We start from the raw sequence: 21,618 nt of genomic DNA on the forward strand, positions 1-21,618 counted from the left end.
AGACATACAGCTGCTGCCTTGGTCAGGTACATTCAATATGTCGGTATCTAACAGAGCAACTCAATCTTTTGATTTGCTGGTATTTACTGCATTCAATAAACATACTACTGCAACCAGACCATGACATAACCTAATCATTGCAGCAGGGCTGTAACACTGATTGTTAGGAATTTGATTTACGTCAAGCACAGCAGATGATTTAATAGCCATTATAAAAAGAAGATCATGGATCCAGCACATGCTTGCTTTCCATTCAACCTAGGTCTGTCCAATATTAGAAAAAATGTAGATCAAATATGGCCCAAATGTTTAGTAGATGTGACGTGGAAGTATAACTTGTAGCTGTGATTGGCTGTAGTCTTTCTTTGTTTGCTTATCGATAAGCACCATCACGTGTGAATCTTTGTGGTTACCTGGCCCCAAACGATGATCGGTTCGTAAAAAGTGAGGTTACCATGAGCTTCAAAATCAGCAATGAAAGAGGATGAAGGACGGGAATCTCTATTACTTGACCATTATGGTCCACATGAAGGAGAATCTCAATCGTTGCTCTCGGGATCTTCGAGCAAAGAAACCGATCGGCCAACCCATCCCCTTCCAAACAGTCCTCCCCTGACCTCCCCTTCTGCTCCTCCTGGTTCGCACCAATATCGATCGTCGATCTCTCAGCCTGCTTCGGATGGGCAACGTCGCCCTCGTACAATGAATCGTGTTCGGTTTGATATTGAGGAAGAATCGGAAGAGGAAAGTCTCCCGAATGGACACTCTCGCGACTCGGAGGACTCGTGGCTGGAGGAGGAGGATTATGCGCGGCCAAATGCAAGCCGATCGGGAAGAAATGGCAGAGGCCAGATGGTTCCTCTTTTGACGGATATAGAGGCGCCCAGTGTAACCCTTGCGACCTCCGATGATTTCTTCCCTGAGGATCACCTCGAGAACGCGAGGCCGAGGAGCGGAATGCGGATGGCCTTTATGAATATGGCCAACAGCATTATTGGAGCTGGTATCATCGGACAACCCTATGCGCTTCGGCAGGCGGGCATGACAATGGGAGTTTTGCTCTTATGCGCGCTCACAGTCGCAGTGGATTGGACGATTCGCTTGATTGTGGTCAATTCTAAATTGAGTGGCGCGGATTCCTTCCAAGCAACGATGCAGCATTGTTTCGGGAAAAGTGGTCTCATTGCGATCTCCGTCGCTCAGTGGGCTTTTGCCTTTGGCGGCATGATTGCATTCTGCATAATTGTGGGTGATACTATACCGCATGTTTTCAGCTCTGTATTTCCTTCTCTCCGAGATATGTCCTTCCTCTGGCTCCTTACGGACAGGCGAGCTATCATTGTTCTTTTCGTCCTGGGAGTCTCATACCCATTATCTCTGTACCGGGACATTGCCAAGGTGCGATTCTAATACTCTCTATGCAGCGGACGAACATTTCAGAGGCTAACAATGTAGTAGCTGGCTAAGGCGTCTGCGTTAGCGCTCATAAGTATGTTGGTGATTGTCGTTGCTGTAATCACTCAGGGATTCCGAGTTCCCTCAGAATCTCGTGGCGAGGTGAAGAGCCTACTTTTCGTCAACTCTGGTTTCTTTCAGGCCGTGGGAGTGATATCTTTCGGTAAGTTTGCCTTGCCCAAAGAACCTGAAGTTCTAATGTCTAACAGACCATAGCGTTCGTTTGCCGTATGTTGTCCACCGCATATACATAATCCGCAAGACCCTAACTGACCGTCCAAAGACCACAATAGTCTCTTGATTTATGGTTCTCTCAAGAAGCCAACCATGGATCGCTTCGCAAAAGTAACCCATTACTCAACCGCCGTCTCCCTTTGTATGTGCTTGGCTATGGGTATCTCAGGCTTCCTCTTCTTCGGATCCAAGACCCAAGGCAATGTGCTCAACAACTTCCCTTCTGATAACATAATGGTCAATATCGCGCGGCTGTAAGACCTCCTCCATACGACTAACAACCCTTGCTTAACCTAACATCAAATTGTCCGCAGTTGCTTTGGCCTGAATATGCTTACAACGCTGCCCCTTGAAGCCTTCGTTTGCCGGTCGGTCATGACGACCTACTACTTCCCCGACGAACCTTTCAACATGAATCGACACTTAATATTCACGACATCTCTGGTGGTGACAGCTATGGCCATGGCATTGTTCACATGTGATCTTGGGGCTGTATTCGAGCTCATTGGCGCAACAAGTGCAGCTGCTTTGGCGTACATATTTCCTCCGCTTTGTTACGTGAAGTTAAGCAATGCGAGTTGGAAATCTAAGGTTCCCGCATATCTGTGTATCGCCTTCGGTATCACAGTTATGGGAGTCAGCCTGTTGCAAGCTGTTGCAAAGATGATAAGCAGTGAGTTTGGGCCCTTGACGTTGATCTTCTTGAGGTTAGATCCGCTAACAGGAGAAATCCGCTGCGTAGACGAGGGTGGCACGAGGACTTGCAGTGCCTAGCAAGTGGAAATGCCTGTCTAAATATACGATACCTTTGATCGGCTCATAGACGTCTCTCTCGGTCTTGGGACTGTTGTACATATAACTACTTTCAAATAAACTGAATTCTTACTGATGAGAGATATCGACATGACAGGGAGGGCCTCGTCGTAGTTTTGAAGAGTCTCCAGTTTCAGGTATTATTTCCTTCCAGATACTGTGAAGCTGATTCTTTGACACAGCACCTTTGAAGGCTTTATTGGCATCTGTTGTGATCTGGGATGCTCTGAGTATGACACTAATTCTTGTTCGACTGCTTCTGAACTACAACTCATGATCAGAGAGACACAGCGGTCTACATACAATCAATATTGAGTCCTTCCGTTTTAGTCCATTACTTGCGTTTGCACTTGACGCCGTAGCAACAAGCCACTGAACATCCCCAATACAACTTCTTTGTTATTTTTCTTCTTCTCTTTTCTCTCACACTTCCCTCCCCTCTTTGTTTCCCTGCACCATTCTCTGGTCTTTGAAGCAGTTCATTGTCCCCTTACCTCGGTTTACTCCCAAACTGCCATAATCATGAAGGGGATATTCACCTTTCCTACAGATTCCCACTAGACATTGGAAGAGTTTTTGTTGACCTTCAGGTATCTTCTGACTCTGAGCTGACAACTAGAAGATCTCGCGCTACTTGCATCTTGACTTCATTTCGATTCTTATCAACAGAGAGTGAGCCCTCTGTTGGTTTCCCTGTTGTGCCTTGCTACATTCACTCATTTTCTTCTTCGTCTCTGACTCTGGAAACATACGTCTGTTGCACTTTTGCTTACACGTTTCCATTCTCGCACGTTCATATCTTGCAGATTTGAGCAAGTCATCATGGACGAAGAGGCAATCGAGCGCCTGAAGAGGCTTCAAATGGTAAGATAGTTGCGCCTTATTGATACCGTCATAAGATGCTTGTAGGAGAGTCTGACTAACACTGAATTGTATATAGGAGGACCTTGGGACGCTTAGAAGAGAGTATATCTCGACTGTTGACACCAAGAAGTTCAGGAATATTCGCTTGGAGGATATCGAGGCCACGCGAATGATAAACGTTGCTGGATCAGACGCTGCGCGTCTGGCCCAAGCGAATCAAGCACGCCTTAACGCTTGGGCAAGTGAGTTTCTCACTACATTAAAGAATTATCCGGATTATTGGCTAAGATTTGTGAAAGATGCACACAAGGATTTAGGCGATTCGGCTGATCAAGAGCCTTTAGACCATCTTCTGAACGGCCAGAACCACCGTCTTGGACTGCGCGCCGTGATAGAAGGCAGCGGTGGCCAGTCTTACTTAAAATCCACAAAGAAGAATGATAGTTTCCCTCAGGTTGCGGGGCGTGCTCCGAGCGGCCGCTCTGCATCAACGAGAGGCTCCAAAACAACCGGCCGTGGCGGTGGTGTCATCGGTACAAGAGGTCGTGAAACAAAGCAGACCTCGCCAGAGTAAGCCACTGATCCCATTAGCAAGCCCCTGAATCTGGCCTAACTCATAATTAGCGCTCAGACAAGAGTCACACACCAAGGCGCTGTCGCAAAGCTGGGCAACCATGTGGTCCAGTCCCCTCACGCCAGGAAGCACCTGCAGGATCCTGCTCTTGATATCAATAATGAACCGCCGAAGATCAGTAGGGATGTATCTGGCTCGAAGTTGCAAACAGTTGTTAAAGGTGGTAAGTACAAGCCTCTGCGAGCTTGAAAGAAAGCAACCGGTTGACTCTTCCGAGAAGGTGTGAAAAGAGACCTCGTTCTTCTCAAAACAAGACGGCCTGTGTAAGTTCAACTTCCACCGAAGCTTAGGCACAATCTGACATTGTGCGATAGTGGTAACACCGATTGGTCAAGACTCAGCCCTCCTGAAGACTTTCTTTCTATAGCGCGCGATAGTCTGGTCAATGGGAGGTCTTCGGATGTCCCAACAACTGTTCGTACCATGGGTTCTGAACAAACTCAAGTCACAGGGGCCGTTGATCACGAAACTCCCCAATCTATCAACCAACCTGAGGAGACCAATGCGGGCCGAGCATACGAGGACTCCATCGTTTCTTTCCGTTCAGACGGAGACTCAGTGGCAGTCGCTACGCCTGCGTCCTCTAATAATGGTCAATCATTACGGGTAAACATAGCCCAGGCAGCTCATACAGCGAGTGAAAGAGACCAGTGGTTTGAGCCCAGCAGACTACAATCTCCACAGCAAGGGAAACCGCAGCACGTCAAATCCACCTCCGAACAATCAGACGACAAAGCTCAAGATGGAAAGCAAAACCAAGACGACGCGCTGGTTGATGTCTCAACACCGCCGTCCGGCTCAAGTACAATCGTCCAAAGCAAAGATCTCTACTCTGCTAATGTCCAAGCCGAGGGGAGGACTGGAATTCTCCTTGACTTCAATTCCACTCCTCCAAGGAAGAGTCTTCCGGGCGCGGAAGATAGTTTGTCGATGAGCCCAGCCCTGCAAGATTTGGAAGGCATCAATTTTCAAGCAAATGTTGCACAAAGTGTTCTTTCGAGGCCAGAACCACGGCCGGAACCGCAGATATACTCTTTCGTTAAGACTGAGCCAGTCGGTTCAAAGGACTCTTCCAGCCCAAGGATCGGGGAAAGTAGTGGTGATACGATGACCTCTACGCCTGACGGTACACCATCTAATCTAGCTTCCCTCCGAGAAAAGCTCGCACGCCTTTACAAATTTGTGGAGGAAACATTGCGCCACCATGTGCCTGAGCCGCTCCGAGATATGGACCTGCAAGCTCTCAGGACGTACGAACAAGAGCTCAAAGAGATACTTTCCTTGCACCAACGGACAGTGCAGGAGACTGCCTCACAGACTGCCGAAGAGCGACAGGAAATTCTCTCATCTCACAAACCTCAGGAAACGGAAGCTCAAACAGCTGCGGAAGGAAAACATTCCAAGATATCCTCCCCCACACCCTCGGTCTGTTCTCCTCTGGTGAAAGCTCCTCCTGAGGAAGGCAACAGTAGACTTAGTCTGCGTTCCGAGGGGACACCTAGTCCGTCTAAATTCAATGTGCAAGCAAAGGAATTCGTCCCAACGGTTGCTGCCAGGAATCCCAGTTTCAGTGGCTGGCGAGATACTAAGCCTAGCCCTCCAAGCTCAACAACCTCCGAGTCACGAACTGGACAGTCACAACATTCTCGCCAGAATAGTCAAGACCATATGCTTATTGATTCGACTGCTTCTCTTTCTTCACGATCTGCATCTCAGCTCCCACCACGCGGGCGTCTGGCCAGTGAGAATCATATCTTTGGTGATCATTTATTGCCCGGTAGGGGAAGACTCAACGGTAAGACACATGGGAACGAAGCATTATCGCCAGATAAGAACGCGCTGAAGGGTATGTGCTCTTACATTTGTGATCTCTACCTAACCATTGCTGACGCCTCATTTGTGTAGAGCCGAATGATGCTCGTCCGAAATTTTTGACTGCAACAATGCCACAAGCCCTTACTGTGCCTAGAGCAAGGCCTTCCGTCCCCGAAAGCATAAACACGCATGGAACATCGAACTCGGAATCTGCCAAGTTCACTAGTGCGTCGTGCAGTACCGGTGAACGTTCTCCGAGACTTGTCGGGTTGGCAACCGCTGCGCCAGGGAGTGGATCTAATGGAGTGAAGTCAAATTCAGACTCAGGCCCATCTACTCCTACTCCTGTGCCCAAGGCAGTCAAAGCGGTGCATAAAGCTATTTCGAAGAGGAGTGCTATTTCGCAGGTGATTGCATTGCAACGGTCTATGCATGCTCCAAAGGTGCAAGAGGATCCCACGGCCATGAGAAATCCGAGCCCCTCAGCATTGGGCAGCCTCACCTATGCAACCCCCGTGGTGCAAAAGCCTACTGTTGCAGCACCTGAGAATCGCAAGTCTAGTGGCCTTCAAGGCTCGAGATGGGCAAGCTCTGAGACTCAAAAGCCACTTCGTTGATATCGCCCACAGGCATAAATTGCGTCGTCTGATAGTTTTCTCCAACCGATATTACTCTATTTCCTTTTCTCTTGATTATGTGTGACGAACCTTCCAAATGTGAAATCTGTACGATTAGCTAGCCCTCGCTATTCTTTCTCTAGTTAGCACTCCAACGCTGATATGTATTTGTGATTGCCATTGCCCTTTTCAGCACCTCTACTTCTTTTGTCCTTCCCAGAGCACCTTCCTTTGTCATGCACAATCGTATGTAGGGAAGATGAGTGGCGACAGCGCTCAACAGAAACATTCTGCCATCCGAGCACAAGCATTTTGACTATATGACGGTGCTATTGCGTACACAATTGCTAGATGTATTGGGACGAATAATGGGATCTGTTCGTCTGCAAAGGTAGTGACTAAGGCTTGCAATTCTTGGTCGAATCCCTTAGGTCGTCGCCTGATGCTGTCCTGACAGCTCTCTCTCGACCTCCGTGATTGAAAAAGTGGAACATGCAGAAAAGGGGCTAGTTCTTGCCGTCTTCGGCTTAAGGGCTATATATAATTAATGCTCAAATGATCCCTGACGGCAAGCAAACGATGCAGGTCGCATCCATCAGTCATTTCCTTGTTCGGAATCAAGCAGCCATTTAATGCTCATTCTAAATCATTCCGCCTTGAAGGCCGGTCAAACGGACCGCAAGTGCCCAAAGATAAAGATGAAGATGCAGATCTAGCTGTAACCATCAAGGAATGATCAAATGCTAATCTGCCGTCCCAGTAACTATGCCGTTGTCGCCTAAACGCCGACTACTCAACAAATTCTCTAAAATGACGACGAGGAGGTGACAGAACAAAATGAGCGTGAAAGACCAAGTATACTCTATTGCTGCTGTTGCTGCTGCGGCGGTAAGGATGGCGTCGAATTCTCATCAATCTTGGGTCTTTTGGGATCATTGGCATTGACTGCTGAAGCAGGCCCGCTGCTGCCAGAGACAGATGCATTCGTCACGTCACTTAAAGGCGGCCGTTTCCCATTAACATTGGGTGGTCCAAACCCGGCTCTGTTTGCAGCTGCGTTGCTTGCAGCGGGTTTTGGATCAAGATTTTGCCGAGTCAGTGGGCGGTATGATGAAGTCGTCTGACCCCGGTTCATCATTGGACTGCCAATACCACCAGGGGCGCCAATTTTTCGATGCATGTCCGTGGAAGGATTGATAAAGTCGCGCGTATTGTTTGAAGCGGGTGAGGCTCCCGTAAGCATTGGCTTCGATATCGGGACACTCTTGCTATGATCGACGCCTGCTGTCTTGCGGATCGAGGGACTTTCGGCGTGGGGATCGAATTGGGGAGCATTCACGGCAGTATGTGGGTTTTCCCGCAACAAATCTACTGCTCGAGCTGAAAAGAATGAGGCAGGCGGAACAGAGGGTGAACTGGCCGGAGGAGCTGTGTCCTGAGCTTTAGCGTCAAATTCTCGCTTGATAGGCATTTGCCCTGCAGCGCCTGGCAAGGTTGAATCTTGGCTAGTCCTTGGTTGATCTGGGGGTGCCATTCTGCTGTTTTGAAAGTTCTGCTGTTGTCCTTGCGGGACAGGTTGCCTTTGTCCGACATATTGGCTTTGCAGCGTAGAATTGTGTCGTTGATTGAGAGTGGGCGGAACGGAAGGTTGTCTGTTGTTGACTGTCTGGTTGAATGGCCTTTCTGGCCTGGAAGGTGTCACGACTGCCGGGTTTGGGTGGTGGAAATTTCCGTGAGGGCCCGTCTTTACAGGAGTCGGTGGTTGTGGGTTTACTTGGGCTTCTGGTTCCAGCACTATCTCATCGGGGTTTCCAGAAGCCGTCACTCCAAAATCGGCCTCGTCAAAGAGATCACCTAAATTCATCAGCCATGAGTGAACAGAAGAAATAAACACGGTCTGTTTTGCCTACTTCCAAACTCCCCATCGCCATCAAACACAGCAGTATCATTTGTACTTGTAGATTTCCCAGCATTTGGTAGCCGAGGAGGGAGGTCGTCATCCTCTGGGACGGGTTTTGGTAGAACAGGCTCCTTCTTTATCGGTGCGTAGTCAGGATGCCGGTGAAGTTCGTCAACATCCCATCTCGCCTATAGGTTTGTCAGAACAAGACATTGTTCGAGTATCATGCCGAGGTTAGCAACGTACAGGAGTGGCTTTCACTTTGGTAACTTTCGCAACATAATCCTTGTCGTAGATGCAGTTACCCAGAACGTTGCCAAAGTTCCTCAATGCACGTTTAAGTGCATCAGTAGTTCCTTCTTTCTTGGCCTTTTCAAAAGCAGCAGCCTTTCCTTTGCAATTCTCAATATGACCGTAACCGATATCCTGAGTTGATCCGGACCAGTGAGTAAGGACGACCGTGTGGAGTACGCAACCGTGAACACATACTTCATGGTAAGTACCATCCTTCAGTGTTACCCTCACAATGACCGATAGCCCCAAGCTGATCTTCCCGGTATTTTGACTTTCCTCAACCTGTCACAGAGCATCCATTAGCAATGTCCCCCAACCGCCGCCCGAACGCGTTCTGATCCGTTTCATCGAACATACAAAGTCAATCTGAATATTCTGTATTGAACTCGACCAGCCGTTGAAGCCGAACACCTCATTGGCAAGATTGATGCATTTATCAGCGGATAGATAGTGCACCTTCTGTCCCGCGGCGCCAGGCCTCGAGGAGATGTATTCAGGGCCCAATTTCTTATCTAGGCGCGCTTGGAGCGTCGCAATTTCCTGCGCCGTATACTCGCTGATCCGCCGAGGTGGTTCTTCAAATGGGTTACCGGACATGTTTCCTGTCGAATTTGGCATCATGACGCATACTGGACCACTGCGGTGTTGGTCGCCGACACTGGGGTAAGTCGCGATTAGCTTTGGTCACGGGCATAACAATACGATTAGAGGATCGCATATTAGCTTACGCGGGCATAATTCAGAGATACGAACAACCTGCAAAGAATCAGGTCATTGAAGCTCGCACGTATTTAGGGCTTTGTCGCGCAGGATGATGAGGCAATGAGTATTTGAGAAGAGGAGCACGACGTAATGAGACGCGTTAGGCAACACGGGCATGCCGCGACATCACGTGACCATATCCCGGAATACAATTACTGGCCCATCGCTCCGTTCACTGATTGGTAGTTGCGTATCTGGAAATTTATTACTTCAACTTTTACGCAATAGACTTGGTTGGATAGTAATTGTCTGCGTTAAATATCGTAATCAACCTGAAAAGTGGTTGCAGCCTGACTCAGGCGGCCGGCCTCACCGAGTCCAGACCACAAATCACTGGACTATAAGACTGGCGCTGGGAACAAGTCCAAGGTCTTTTAGAGACTCACCAAAGAACTCGGCGTTGTACACTTTTCTAGGAAAGTTTTGCACGAAGCTTTGCACCTCAATGCCGTCCTCCTGTTGCAAGGCTGCGGCAACTTCGAACAAGGTAGTAGAGACGGGCATTGTTTTCATGACGTTTCCCTTGGGCGTCTGGAATCTCAGCCGAGTCTCAGTGTAAGCAGCTGCGGGCTTGGAAGCAACAGGTCCCGAGGTTGTAGGCGCTGGAGCAGCTGGTTGTGCAGGAGGTGCCATGCCGGCACGCTCGGCTTTTTCCCGCTCAGCTCTCAGTCTCCGCTCTTCTTTATCCGCTTCGATCCTGGCTTTAATGCGACGCTTGACTTCAAGTTCCTCCAGTTTCTCTTGCTTCTTCTTCTCCGCTTCCTTCATCATCTGTTTCCTCTGCAGTTCTTCCTTGATGTCTTGCGATTCTTTGGTGCTCTTCCGTCGAATTTCCTGTACCGAAACTATCAGTAGGTGATGTTGAAGTGGGCTGACAGAATGCCCTCACCTCATTCCTTTTCTGATCTAGTTTATCCTGCTCAGCCTGTACCGCTCGCTTTGCGGCCAACTTCTGCCGGAGCTCCTCCAATCTGGCATTCTTCTCCTCCTCCGTCAAGGGTGCGATCTCTTCCGTTGACTCTGAGAAGTCCACATGCCCGGACTTAGATGCGTGGAATTCTGCCTGTGCCTGGCTGCGGAACTTTTTCCCACATTCGTTACAAGCCAAACTGCGGGGTTCTTCGCCGGGTTGCAACGCGGGCCCCTCCTCATTCTCCCCTTCTTTCGACCCAGCAGCCTTTATTTCCTCCAACGACTTGTCTTGGTTTTCCTCAAGCCACTCTAAAGCTCCTTGGACTGAAATTGATCGAAAGGAAAGATCAGTACTTCATACGAGGTGAGGAGTGAGGGGTGTCCTTACGTCCACCGGTTCTTGCCACTGCCAGCTCCGCTCTCTCTTTATCGAAGCCCATTTCAATGAGCTGATCCAAGTCTGAAGTAGCCATCTCTTAAGCCCAAGTGATAATTCTGAGGAAGGTGATGCCCTGATGTGGAGGAGCTGTCGAGAGTTTTGGAGCGGAAGTAGAGGCCGAGCCGGATAGACCCTAAAGTTTCTCCGTTATGCTAGAAGAGAATGTCAAGGTTAGATATGTTGGGTCTATGCAGCTGCTCAGAGGCTGGAGTGGGGTTGGAAAAGCTGCAACTGGGTGAAAAGGAGATTGTACACAGCGGTAGGTAGATAGATGCCAGTTTCCAAGTGACGTAGAGAGGTATAGCCTTTGAGCTTAGGCGGCGGAGTGAGAGATGCGGGATGGTCCACTTTTACTAATTAAGGGCGGAGTTCTAGGTACGGGAAATCTTACATCTTAGTACATACTGTTCTAGCAGCATAGCCGTCATAACAAAGAACTAAGATTTGTTTCCATTAGGGCTGAGATAATGAGAGAAATGAAGGTTGTGTTGTTTTCACTGAGAGTGCATATAATATAACTCAGCGGGAAAGAGTCTTACAAGTGCTAAAAGATCGTCCACTACGGAGTACAAAGTAGTATGTAAGTGATAAAGTTGGGCAAGACGAAGCATCTAGGAAAGATGGCTACTGAATAGACAACCGTCGACGGGGATAGCCAGCTATCCCCCAGTCCAGACCATGAACGATTGGACTTTATGTATCAAAAGGCTGTCTCACTTCGCCGATTAATCCATACGGATTTTTGGTAGAGTACTTCGGGCCATTGGTCCCGTGATAACTCGGAAGATATCTGGTTATTCTCGATAACACTGTTGTATCTTGTAATAGAGATTGAACAAGACTTATGCAGTGGAAATTTGACTTGCAAGGTCACATCAGTAACCCCCGACGTTATAATAGTACAAGGAGTCAGGATTTCTCTCTGCTCCGAAAAGGATTATTTCTCCGGTAGAAAGAAATGCCACATCCATACATGTGCCATGTCCTCGTTCCTGATAAACAAATCGGCTTCTTTTGGTTCATGATCGGAATGTTTCGAGGATCGCAGCTTGTGGATCTCCGAGCCTGTCAACGAAACCAGAACATACAGATCATGTATGTATCCATTCAGTGAGCCCAAGCATGAAGATACTGTCAGTTCGAAGACCTAGTTAGTGAAGTAGCCGACACTTTAGATTTGCCCAGGTCATACCTTTAAACAGTTGAAAGTATGCCGTCGATCGTAAAAGCACCTGTGATGACATCACCTGACTTGTCCCAAAGGTTGCTGATTAATCAGTAGACAAGCACCAATGAGAGCGCAGAGTGGGACTTGCGATATGGAAACGATCCATTATTATTGCAATCAGCTACGTACCTTACTCCGTGATCACCTAACTACTCCCTTGGCCGAAACAACCGCTTCATGATCTCCCCTACCTTATCCAACCTCCACATTACCGACTAGCTTAATCCACCCACTTCCTTTTTTTTTTCTGGTTTGAGTGTCTCTCCATATCTCATCTGCCTCGTTCGCACATCTACTCGCCTTTATTCCGTTACAGCAATGTCCATTCTTCTGGAACCACCTGAGTTGGGGTTCAAACGTGGGTCTTTCCAACCCAGGATTTGCGGGGGACTGGAACATATACGCTGACTGAGAAATCAGGCCCTTTCGATCGCGAAGTCTGTGAGATTCTACATTTGAGCAACACTAACTCAGAGCCCGTGGTCTTCAAGGTATTTAGCAAATGCGCCCCCCGGAAGTGTAGCCTACCATGATCGCACACTAACAAGCCTGTGTGCGTTAGGTCAAAACAACCGCTCCGAAACAGTCCGTACCTCCTCTAGAATACTAGCTTTGCATATCAGCCTCGAGTATTGACTGATGGTCAACTAGCTACTGCGTTCGCCCTAATTCAGGACGGATAGAACCTGGCAAGAATGTGGATGTCCATGGTTGGTTCATATCTTGAAGCTAGTGCTCAGCCCTTGATGGGAGTGCTGATCAGTCGAACAGTGTTACTTCAGGCGATGAAGGAAGAGCCTGCGCCTGACGCCAAATGTAAAGACAAGTTCCTGGTTCAGACCGTCGCCGTGACTGGTGACATGGAGTTCTCCAACGTTTCTTCGATTGTTCGTCTATCCCTTGCTGCAAGTTGCCTGCCATACTTTCTAATAGCTACTTAGTTCGAGAAAGCTTCAAAATCTTCCATCCAGGAGCGCAAGATTCGTGTGAACTGGCTGCCTGCAGAGTCCTCAAATATCGAGCAGGGGCAGGAGACAAATGGAATTGTGCGCCCCCTTGTCGCATATCAATTATCATTTCCTAGATCACTCGTGACTAACTACCAATTCTAGACTGCACACGAAGAAGAACCCCCTTCCTATACGTCACCTGGCGCGAACTATCAAACTCCTGCAGTTGGGGCTTCCACCAAAGTTTCCAATGACACGTCACCTATCCCACCGCCAGATTTCAGCGAGAAGCCCAAGCGGGATGCGTTCGCCCAACAATCGAATGAGACTTCAGCCACATCTGGCAAATCAAACACATCGGGTATCCCAGCTTCAGCTGATGAGCTGAAGACTCAACTTTCAGAGGCTAATGCTCAGATTCAAAAACTCAAAGAGAGACTTGCGGACCAGGGATTGAGACAGAGGAAGATTGGGGGCGAGAACGAGAAATCAGCGCCTACGATGCAACAACAGCAGGTCCAACCCGTCGCCGCAGGTGTGCCATTGCAGATCGTGGCTGGGCTTTGCTTGCTAAGTTTCTTGATCGCGTACTTCTTTTTCTAGACCAATTTTCGCCTTTCCCAGCCTCTTTCTGTCCGGACTTTTCTTTTCTATGTTTCTATTACTTACAGAGCCGCTGTATTCTGTTCTGAAGAGCCCTGTCTCTCTAATTTTCTTCCAAGGCGTCAGCTTGCACTTGTATGCTTTCCATCCTTTACAGCTTGCCTTTTCCCATTTCTTGTCTCCCCATTCCTTTTGAAAGTATGATTTCCTAGTTACCCTTATGATACGAATCCAGCAAATGGCAGCGATTTCTGTCCGTACCTCGCGGAAGAGCACGGGGACTTGTCTATCTTACCACGCGCATCTTTCGCTTGTGTCGTATGAATTTCCTTTAAAGCTCTTCTGGCTTTGCCGCATGACTGGCTTTCATTCTTCGTCTCTGTCTTCCTGTTACTGGCACCCAGTTGCCAACTGTTTGCAAGGCATTGTATTTTCTTAGACGATTCTCGACACGCTCATAGCCAGGCTGTATCGGGTACATTATGATGACGTTACTGAAATGTCAATGAATGTTTCTTCAAAAACTCCTTCATTGCAGATGCCTTTCTTGTCAGTTTTTCAGTATTTATTATTATCCCTTGTAATCTATGTAAGACAGTAGTCGTTCTGAATGTGGAGTAACTGGGCCCTGAATAGATGTACACTTTGTTTCGGAAGTTGTTGCCAAATCAAGTGGCTCCAGTCCACCCTTTCACGTCCGCATAACTTGGAAAGAGTTCGTGTCGAGAGTACACTTGGTGATACAGGTACTTCAGAAATCAATTCTGAATCTCGCTTTCCTTCCAACCATCTCCTCCTTCGTCCGTTCCGGCCGAAACAGCAGATATCCCCTCCCCCGCTCGGCCATTCCCGCCTCCACCAACGAGACGACCGCCCTGCGCTCTCTTGACACGGCACCACAAGCCCACATTCTTATCCAGGATGAAAGTCCAGATGACCCAGACCCAGCTGCGGTGGCAGGGGAGCGGCTCGTAGAACTCTTTCGCGATGCGGTGAAGTTCATGGAGCCTCGTCCACGGGATGGCCGGGAAATCGTGGTGCTCGTTGTGCAAGCCGACATTGTATGTCAGCATGTTGAGGGGGCCATAGTAGGAGTATGTCTCTGGTGGCGGAAGGGAGTCTAGAGGGTGCGGTTGCTGCTTTTGCTTGCTGGCTCCGCCGTCCTCCCGCATTTTCTTCTGCTCATGAATGCTTTCTGTGCCGCCACTCTCCACCCGGGAGAAGAAGTAGTGCTCGGCGATAAAGTGGCCGGCACAGGGGTGAAGAGAGCCGGCGAGGAAGGAGCTGAGGAGCAGGTAGAGTACTGGCTGGAGGGAGCCGCCGCAGAACTTGGTGAGGGCATAGTCGAAGGAGAGTTGAGTGATGAGGTTAACTAGGTGGATGTAGGTGAATGGAGGACTGTAGATGAACATGGGGCGGACGGCGTAGAAGAAAATCTGGAAGGTGCAGAAGAATGCCTTGCCTAGGAGGGAATCTAGGAAGAAAGCTTCAACAGCGGTGGGGAGGTCGGTGTCGAGGCCCGCGACGCCGAGGGATTTGTGATGTGTGAGATGGTATGGCTGTAGAGAACGACAGACAAAAGGTCAGCTGGTCCACGTTCCTTTTACACCATTGCATCCGTGTATCAGTGAGACGGTTTGGAGTTTCAAAAACCACATACCCGGAATGCGGCACTGTATGGCAGCCCAATTGGAAGATTGGCGAAGATGGCCAACAACCGATTAGCCATTGCTGAACGAAAGGCCAAATTATGCGAGATCTCATGGATCGCAAGGAATAGATTCTGGTTTGCAGTTGCCCCAATTATGTACGCTGTTGCCCAGAATCGCCATGAAAAGAATGATGTGTCGCGAAGGAGATATGCGCAGCAAATCTGAAGGGTAACAACGCCCAGAACGACATATTTAGTGAGAGGCTCAGGCCCGCAGAGCTTGGTTACCTAGAATATTGATAGACAGTTAGCAAGCTGGCTGGTGTTGTTTAGCAGGGAGGACACCTACCTCTGGATGAGCCTTGATGATCGCCTGCCGCCTCGACCGATGAGGCTCCTCAGTATAGGTCCAGAAGAATTGATCTTCGACCGTCGACTGCTCCGGGGTTGGAATTCTCGTCGATGGTTGAGCATCCGATGAGGACTTATCGCCCTGGTGCTTTGCGGCGGACACGCGGAGGTGAGGTGCAGAGGCAGTTGCAACGACAGAGGGCATTGTGGTGTAAGGGAATTGCAGGACTCGTAACGACTTAGTCCATGGATGCAACAGGCAAGGAAGAGTGAACCGGAAAATGAAGGAAGAAGATATGGGTCAATTGACGTTGAGCCTTGACGATCAGACAACAATAATAAATTGGAGATTATCGGTCTCGGAGCTGATAGTTTCCACGTGGGGCTACAGCGGCACATGATATGATTAGGGACAAGTCGCTAATTTTATAACCGCTAGGACAGAGCAGCCAATGGCCCTGGATACATAGATGAAGGCTACGTGATTCATTTTTTGATTCTATATATGCTGAATTTCAAGCCTGGGTCGTATCATTCTGCTTTCTTCGAAGCATTGAGCTCTTAGGCTCATCATAATATCCACATCAAGTATGCAAGAACATTATGGACCTTTATTTTTTTTTTTTTTTATTTTTAGTAATCGTCTCCTCGGCTTATGACTTCCTTTACGGTTGGTCTGAGAAGGATGGTCTGTAGTTCAGGTTAGCTTCTGTTCCCGAGCATCAGGGTGTAAGTCTTTCCCATACATGTTCGAACTGGGCGGTATATGAGCCCTTGATATCGCAGAGAGGAGGATAATCCTGTACAATACCCGACGAAACAAGGTTATTTAACTGGAGAGGTATGTCAGTATGGTAGAAGAGGGAAGATTGCACCGGAAATGGCAGAGTATTGACGCACTCCAAGGAGATATTTCTCTTGGCCTAGTCGGTCAAGATACCGACGGCAGAAGGGCAGTGTGCCGAAATTCTTGTTGATGACGTTGAGCAAGTTCTTCGCGGAAGAGAGTCTCAGAGGGACTGAAGGTGCATCGGGGATCAGGGCATAGTGGGAGGTTTCCATCTGCAGAAAAATATGGGGTAAGCATGTTCCGAACGCAAGCAACGACGTCTTCTTGAGAGCACTTACGTCTTCTCTCACGTAGCCCTTTCCAGTACTACCGAAGGTCTCGATGGCGAAGGTTTCACCCTCCTCCATCTTGGTTTGGTCACTGCCCTTCACAATGGGCACACTCTTGCCGCCATGGATAATGTGCTGATCGATATTGTGACCGTTCAGGTTCCGGATGCATTTCACAGGGTACATCGTGCCGTTGAGCTCGACTTCGTAACTCTCCATGGCCTCCTGGATGGCTGCACCAATGTCGCTCATACGCACATCGATACCGGCTTCCTACAGTGAACTCGTCAGCAAGAAATCATCGGTGGTTTGAAGGCTGCGGTCTGACGAACCCGAATACCGGTGTTGGTAGCATCCTTGACGGCTTCCAGCAGAGGGTCGTAGACCGAATCAAAAGTCATAGTAAAGGCACTGTCGACAATGCGACCGTTGATATGAGCACCAAAGTCGACCTTCATCACATCCCCTTGCTGCAACACCATCTTGTTGCCCGCATTGGGAGTGTAATGAGCCGCACAATGATTAATGCTCAGACCGCAAGGGAAACCCATACCACCCTTGAGGTTATCACCTTCCTCAAGTCCCTGGTGACCAGTCAAAGCACGCACGGCATCCTCAATACCCTCGGCAATTTCAGTCAAGGTCTGGCCGGGCTTGATGGTCTTTTGCGCATACTGGCGAACCTGACGGTGCACCTCCGCAGCTTGCCGGTACTCCTGCAGAAAGTCGTTGTTCATGCGATCGAGATAACGCTTCTCCTCGTTGGTCGTGCGGTAAGAATTATCGTTCTTGTATTCGACAATTTCGCCCTCGGGATATTGGTTGTTGGGGAAAAGATTCGATACTGGGACACGCGGAGGGGAACTTTGAACCTTGGCGCCTCCCTTCTTCTTCTTCTTGGACTTGCGCTTCTTCTTTTTCGCAGCTGCAATCCGGGGATTGTAAGTATGAATTCCGACGGCCTGACCGGTGGGCATGTTAAACATGAACCCGGAAGTGTAGGTACGCACCTCCGCCTGCACCGGCCTCCGGAGCAGCATTTCCATCTTCCTTCTCGTCGTCCGAGTCATCTTCTGCTTCACCAGCTTCTGTCTGACCGACGGTAGTCGTATCCGCTTTGGCGTCACCATTCTGGCCGTTCACTGTAGCGAAGAATCATGTTTCATTAGTATAAGCCGACTTGACAGAGGTGTAGACAGTGCATCGGATTCGAGGCGGGATTACTCACGGTGGAGGTCCTGCAGCTTCTCGCTAACCTGAGCCGCCATAGTGATAACCTGTTATAGAATAAGGGAAAGACCGTCGGCTGGAAACAAAAACTGTGTAGCTGGTGGGGAGAATTAAAGATGCGGAAGAAGAGGCGAAATACTTTGATGGGGAAAGTTCTGTGCCAAGACCGAGTGCGGTATAGACGACCGGGTGATAAGCCTGATGACGATATACCAGGGGCAAAGAATCATGATTGTACCAGAGGTAATGCTATAATTTTAAGAGATTGGTCGATGTGAGTTATTGCAGTGGATTGTGACTTGGTCTAGTTTCTCCTGATTTTGTGGGGTAGATATATATTGTGGAAAGTCGTCAATAAACAGTTGAGGATGCCGCGCAGATCCTGATAACAATTCCCCAGAGTACGGGAATATGTGATCTGCGCAGTAGTCGACGGAAACATAATGTGAAATTGGATACTAGACCAATCTGAATGAATCTGAAATTGTGTACAATTATTGTCTGGATGACGTGCCCAGTGCTAGTAAATCCAGCGGGGTTTGAGTTCTGCCGTATATCAAGTAGAAAGATGGCCTGGCATCTTTATCAGATCTACTCCGTACATCCTGGCAATGTCCGATTGCCGATGACGCACCTACGACGGCGGGAATTCCCCGTTCAACATCTAACGACCCTCTCTCCATCCCAGACGATTTCCTCTCATCAACTATCCTTCTTTATATAGAACTAGATGTGAACTCGACGGATGAGAAGTGATGCCATCTCCTCGTGTGAGGACCTTTACTCCATTCATTCTCAATGCTTCCTGGCAGCCATCAATCCACCGGACTCGAGCGTTCACGGGTTCATTTTCAACGAAGTCAGCCCTATATGCAACCAGTCGCGAACCAACATTATACGAGATTCTCGAGGTGCCGGTGACGGCGTCAGCAGCAGAGATTAAAAAGTACGATAGTTAGCATCGTCCAACGCTCCGTCCCTCCCCCTTCACCTATCTACTATCTTTTCTAGTCTCGGCGCCGCTAACGTAGCCCGCATTATCAGAAAATTCTACTCCCTCTCCCTCCATCATCACCCAGACCGCAATCCCGGTGACCCGAAAGCCGCCTCCCGCTTCGCGCGTATCTCCTCAGCCTACCACGTCCTAAGCAACAGCGCCAAACGCTCCGCCTACGATCGTGAACACGGCATCTACGCCCAACATGGCTCCTCGACACACAGCACCGCAAACCCAGGCCAACACCCGATGGGTAGCCACAGCAGCTACGGCGCAAATCTCCATACCAAGGGCGCCTCCTACGCGGGGTCCAGACCGGCCAGCGGCCTAAGCAAACGGCGCGGGCCCTTCCGTGGTCCGCCTCCGTCATTCTACGCGCACGGCGGGTACGGGAGTAGCAGACGGCCGCCTCCAGGCGGTGCTTCAGCATCCTCGTCATCTGCGGGCAGCGCAGGGGATGAGGACCCGACCTCTTTCATTGACCGGAATCCTATCTACCACTTCAATGCCCGCGGGCATTACCGAACTCAGTCCGCGGAGGATGCCCGGCGGCAGGAGCGGCGATCGAGAGAGATGAGTGCCTTGAACGAACAGTACATCGGCCGTGCAGGTGATTTTGCGCTGCGCTTCGTGATCGTATGTGGAATTCTACTGGGTGCGGGGCCATGACTGGCTGGCTTCGCTGGCCGACCACCTCCAAATCCGGCTCGTCAAGCCGGCGGAAGGAGGGCTAGAGTCTTCCAACGATGGATAGTGCGACATCGAAGTCGCACTTGTTATGGGACTGTGTGCATTGTGAGAGTTTTTTACTCATCATATATATACTTTCGAGGCGCCTTGATAATGGCCTCGAGACAGCGCGCGATATCTTTTTGTACAGTATAGCATAGATCTACGCAAGGGAATGAGCTCCACAAGCTTTGGACGTCAAACAAATGAAATTCGGACCTGATATACAGTGATCTTCGTGGTATACGATACATGAAATAGACTAAGCCCACCTCAACAGAGATCCACATCCACTCCAACAATGTTTTCTAGCGCTTACTTCAACGATCTCCGACCGCGACGTCACGTAGTAACTGCGGAGCCACGTGGGGACCAAGAAAACAGCCAACTCAGAAAACTCTAAATTACTATCAGATCAACACATAACTGCTGTTGGCAGCTTCTTGCAAAGTATTTTCAATTCGTACTGAGAAAAAGATCTCGGGGCATTGGAATCTAGGTGTGGAGGATACTCGAGGTGCGAAAAATGTTTGGTTTGAGAAACCATCTAAGCCTCGAAGGTGAAGCTGGCACCGACCTTGTGGGCGGCCTGGTTCAGGTTTTGGGTGTCGAAGGAAGCACCGAGACCGAGGGTGACGCCAGGGCGGAGCAAGACGTTGTAGGCCAAGGCCGCAATACCACGGTCGTTGATCTTAGCCTGTATTAAAGGAACACCGATTAGCGTAATTTGATTTCACAACAGAAGACGCTTCTACAGACCTTGGCGAAGGAAGAGGGGTCGAGTCTGTACTTGCTGGCAACCTCAAGACCAACAGAGTTGCCGGCCTTGGAGTCCCAGGTAGCCTTGGCACCGGCCTCAACCTGCTGGTTGACGCGGTGGTAGTAGCTGGCGGAGAAGACAGTCAGGTTGTTGCCAGCAGTGATGGCAGCGGTGTACTGAGGAACGCTGTAGCCGACGGCAGCAGAGTACTTGGTGATGGCAGCCTTCTGGACGTCGTAGCCACCCTCAGCACCAACAAGGAAACCCTCGTGGCCAAGGACAGCGTCGAAGTTGGCGGAGGGGCCGTTGAGGAGGTCGAAGAAGGCACGAGCGTGCAGGTTGGGCTGCTTGAAGTAGAGGTTGAGCTTGGCACCCTTGGACTGCTTGGAGGGCAGGTACTGAGTGAGGATCTCGGCCTTCAGACCCTTGGCAATGTTGTTGTCGAGCTCGAGCTTGGTGTCGAGGGCGTTGGCGGTGGTCCAAGCCTGGGTGAGGGTGAGACCTGGGTGGGGACAGAGTATTAGCATCACGGAATGAGCGACTATCCTGGTCATGAATAGGAATCTGAAGTATGCTGACGAGACCTGGCCGCATGTAAAGGAGAACATGGACCTGGCTTCGCCGGTTCTCTTGGTGCTGGGATCAGGTGGTTTGCGCGTTATGGGGCGTTTACCAGTAGGCAGGTCGACGTATTTGGCCTCAAGCTATACAGATAACGAGTTGCGAATCAGTACCGATTTGGCCAATTGAGCTCTGCAAAGCCCAGGGTGGCGCAAGGCGCGAGACTTACGGAGCCAGCAATGGGACCCTCGTGGGCAGACTTGCCCTTGACGTTGAAGGTGACGCCATTGGGAGCCTTGGACTTAACCTCGAGGCTGGCTGAAGGCAGGTGGTCAGCTCAATCGCGCAACATGTACAAAGGTGTTAGTGAGACTTACCAGCGCTGGTGTGGTAGAAGTCCTTGTTCAGGAGCTATAACACAATGTATTAGCATGGAAGGATCCAACCCGACAAGTCGTTTGCGCTATTTTTCTTTCTTCAAAACAAGGAACCAAAAAGAAGGCATACATCGTTAGCCGCCTTGGCAATGTCAGAGAAAGCAGCAGGAGCAGACATTGTGAATGAGAGATGATAGAATGGTATTAGAATGGTAAGAAAAGGTAGCTGTTGGTTCAGGAGGTTCGGCGATGATGGAGGGGAGAAGAAGTGGAAAGCGATGGGGAAGAACGAAGAGGTCGGCAGAAGGTTGAGTTGCCAAACA

The 21,618-nt window shown here is 49.5% G+C and overlaps 9 protein-coding genes across 9 annotated transcripts; 4 read left to right on the top strand and 5 right to left on the bottom strand.

Moving 5' to 3' along the window:
- Positions 1 to 452: 452 nt before the first annotated feature.
- P174DRAFT_391799 (putative amino acid transporter) lies at positions 453 to 2,577 on the top strand. Its single transcript, XM_024823530.1, has 5 exons — positions 453 to 1,398; positions 1,459 to 1,618; positions 1,739 to 1,943; positions 2,004 to 2,362; positions 2,432 to 2,577. Exons 1-5 carry the CDS (start codon positions 475 to 477, stop codon positions 2,461 to 2,463), a joined length of 1,680 nt encoding a protein of 559 aa, XP_024681703.1. The 5' UTR covers positions 453 to 474; the 3' UTR covers positions 2,464 to 2,577.
- A 747-nt stretch (positions 2,578 to 3,324) lies between these two features.
- On the top strand, positions 3,325 to 6,618 carry P174DRAFT_452343 (uncharacterized protein; the record flags this gene model as incomplete). Its single annotated transcript, XM_024829077.1, has 7 exons — positions 3,325 to 3,366; positions 3,443 to 3,608; positions 3,666 to 3,936; positions 3,991 to 4,163; positions 4,221 to 4,263; positions 4,315 to 5,846; positions 5,906 to 6,618. The coding sequence occupies 7 exons, from the start codon at positions 3,325 to 3,327 to the stop codon at positions 6,430 to 6,432; spliced, it is 2,754 nt and encodes a 917-aa protein (XP_024681704.1). The 3' UTR covers positions 6,433 to 6,618.
- Positions 6,619 to 6,934: 316 nt separating this feature from the next.
- Positions 6,935 to 9,443, bottom strand: P174DRAFT_442962 (RAD52 DNA repair protein RADC). Its single transcript, XM_024827707.1, has 6 exons — positions 9,355 to 9,443; positions 8,984 to 9,284; positions 8,822 to 8,908; positions 8,579 to 8,758; positions 8,343 to 8,520; positions 6,935 to 8,286 (listed from the first exon to the last, which is right to left on the bottom strand). The coding sequence occupies exons 1-6, from the start codon at positions 9,360 to 9,362 to the stop codon at positions 7,295 to 7,297; spliced, it is 1,746 nt and encodes a 581-aa protein (XP_024681705.1). The 5' UTR covers positions 9,363 to 9,443; the 3' UTR covers positions 6,935 to 7,294.
- A 174-nt stretch (positions 9,444 to 9,617) lies between these two features.
- Positions 9,618 to 10,773, bottom strand: P174DRAFT_391806 (UBA and UBX domain-containing protein; the record flags this gene model as incomplete). The annotated part of the gene is made up of 3 exons (XM_024823531.1): positions 9,618 to 10,222; positions 10,278 to 10,624; positions 10,689 to 10,773. The coding sequence occupies 3 exons, from the start codon at positions 10,771 to 10,773 to the stop codon at positions 9,719 to 9,721; spliced, it is 936 nt and encodes a 311-aa protein (XP_024681706.1). The 3' UTR covers positions 9,618 to 9,718.
- Positions 10,774 to 12,285: 1,512 nt separating this feature from the next.
- Positions 12,286 to 13,520, top strand: P174DRAFT_422130 (putative integral ER membrane protein Scs2; the record flags this gene model as incomplete). The annotated part of the gene is made up of 7 exons (XM_024825018.1): positions 12,286 to 12,325; positions 12,388 to 12,458; positions 12,530 to 12,552; positions 12,619 to 12,677; positions 12,739 to 12,854; positions 12,909 to 13,013; positions 13,080 to 13,520. The coding sequence occupies 7 exons, from the start codon at positions 12,286 to 12,288 to the stop codon at positions 13,518 to 13,520; spliced, it is 855 nt and encodes a 284-aa protein (XP_024681707.1).
- Positions 13,521 to 13,962: 442 nt separating this feature from the next.
- P174DRAFT_505133 (sphingolipid delta(4)-desaturase family protein) lies at positions 13,963 to 15,871 on the bottom strand. The gene is made up of 3 exons (XM_024831247.1): positions 15,521 to 15,871; positions 15,181 to 15,459; positions 13,963 to 15,079 (listed from the first exon to the last, which is right to left on the bottom strand). Exons 1-3 carry the CDS (start codon positions 15,725 to 15,727, stop codon positions 14,279 to 14,281), a joined length of 1,287 nt encoding a protein of 428 aa, XP_024681708.1. The 5' UTR covers positions 15,728 to 15,871; the 3' UTR covers positions 13,963 to 14,278.
- Positions 15,872 to 16,136: 265 nt separating this feature from the next.
- On the bottom strand, positions 16,137 to 18,395 carry P174DRAFT_442966 (methionine aminopeptidase 2). The gene is made up of 7 exons (XM_024827708.1): positions 17,870 to 18,395; positions 17,652 to 17,783; positions 16,974 to 17,566; positions 16,651 to 16,914; positions 16,423 to 16,584; positions 16,269 to 16,355; positions 16,137 to 16,212 (listed from the first exon to the last, which is right to left on the bottom strand). The coding sequence occupies exons 1-7, from the start codon at positions 17,907 to 17,909 to the stop codon at positions 16,156 to 16,158; spliced, it is 1,335 nt and encodes a 444-aa protein (XP_024681709.1). The 5' UTR covers positions 17,910 to 18,395; the 3' UTR covers positions 16,137 to 16,155.
- Positions 18,396 to 18,484: 89 nt separating this feature from the next.
- On the top strand, positions 18,485 to 19,816 carry P174DRAFT_513543 (DnaJ domain protein). Its single transcript, XM_024831988.1, has 2 exons — positions 18,485 to 18,817; positions 18,916 to 19,816. The coding sequence occupies exons 1-2, from the start codon at positions 18,627 to 18,629 to the stop codon at positions 19,535 to 19,537; spliced, it is 813 nt and encodes a 270-aa protein (XP_024681710.1). The 5' UTR covers positions 18,485 to 18,626; the 3' UTR covers positions 19,538 to 19,816.
- P174DRAFT_442968 (porin) lies at positions 19,788 to 21,237 on the bottom strand. Its single transcript, XM_024827709.1, has 2 exons — positions 20,357 to 21,237; positions 19,788 to 20,294 (listed from the first exon to the last, which is right to left on the bottom strand). The coding sequence occupies exons 1-2, from the start codon at positions 20,909 to 20,911 to the stop codon at positions 20,145 to 20,147; spliced, it is 705 nt and encodes a 234-aa protein (XP_024681711.1). The 5' UTR covers positions 20,912 to 21,237; the 3' UTR covers positions 19,788 to 20,144.
- Positions 21,238 to 21,618: the final 381 nt, after the last annotated feature.

Source organism: Aspergillus novofumigatus (assembly GCF_002847465.1).
Source record: "Aspergillus novofumigatus IBT 16806 chromosome Unknown P174scaffold_5, whole genome shotgun sequence".
Lineage (NCBI taxonomy): Eukaryota > Fungi > Ascomycota > Eurotiomycetes > Eurotiales > Aspergillaceae > Aspergillus > Aspergillus novofumigatus.

Excerpts from the sequence above, each read along its gene's own strand:
- P174DRAFT_513543 (XM_024831988.1), top strand. The coding sequence starts at position 18,627 with ATGCCATCTCCTCGTGTGAGGACCTTTACTCCATTCATTCTCAATGCT. Across the intron at positions 18,818-18,915 it reads TCAGCAGCAGAGATTAAAAA|AAAATTCTACTCCCTCTCCC; the intron begins GTACGATAGTTA and ends CCGCATTATCAG.
- P174DRAFT_442968 (XM_024827709.1), bottom strand. The coding sequence starts at position 20,911 with ATGACCAGGATAGTCGCTCATTCCGTGATGCTAATACTCTGTCCCCAC. Across the intron at positions 20,295-20,356 it reads ACCCCTCTTCCTTCGCCAAG|GCTAAGATCAACGACCGTGG; the intron begins GTCTGTAGAAGC and ends CCTTTAATACAG.
- P174DRAFT_505133 (XM_024831247.1), bottom strand. The coding sequence starts at position 15,727 with ATGCCCTCTGTCGTTGCAACTGCCTCTGCACCTCACCTCCGCGTGTCC. Across the intron at positions 15,460-15,520 it reads TCATCAAGGCTCATCCAGAG|GTAACCAAGCTCTGCGGGCC; the intron begins GTAGGTGTCCTC and ends TCAATATTCTAG. Across the intron at positions 15,080-15,180 it reads CATACAGTGCCGCATTCCGG|CCATACCATCTCACACATCA; the intron begins GTATGTGGTTTT and ends CGTTCTCTACAG.
- P174DRAFT_442966 (XM_024827708.1), bottom strand. The coding sequence starts at position 17,909 with ATGGCGGCTCAGGTTAGCGAGAAGCTGCAGGACCTCCACC. Across the intron at positions 17,784-17,869 it reads GAAGCTGCAGGACCTCCACC|TGAACGGCCAGAATGGTGAC; the intron begins GTGAGTAATCCC and ends TCTTCGCTACAG. Across the intron at positions 17,567-17,651 it reads GGAGGCCGGTGCAGGCGGAG|CTGCGAAAAAGAAGAAGCGC; the intron begins GTGCGTACCTAC and ends CCCGGATTGCAG.
- P174DRAFT_442962 (XM_024827707.1), bottom strand. Across the intron at positions 8,909-8,983 it reads AGAATATTCAGATTGACTTT|GTTGAGGAAAGTCAAAATAC; the intron begins GTATGTTCGATG and ends GCTCTGTGACAG. Across the intron at positions 8,287-8,342 it reads TGGCGATGGGGAGTTTGGAA|GTGATCTCTTTGACGAGGCC; the intron begins GTAGGCAAAACA and ends TGATGAATTTAG.
- P174DRAFT_391799 (XM_024823530.1), top strand. The coding sequence starts at position 475 with ATGAAAGAGGATGAAGGACGGGAATCTCTATTACTTGACCATTATGGT. Across the intron at positions 1,399-1,458 it reads TGTACCGGGACATTGCCAAG|CTGGCTAAGGCGTCTGCGTT; the intron begins GTGCGATTCTAA and ends ACAATGTAGTAG. Across the intron at positions 2,363-2,431 it reads TGTTGCAAAGATGATAAGCA|ACGAGGGTGGCACGAGGACT; the intron begins GTGAGTTTGGGC and ends TCCGCTGCGTAG.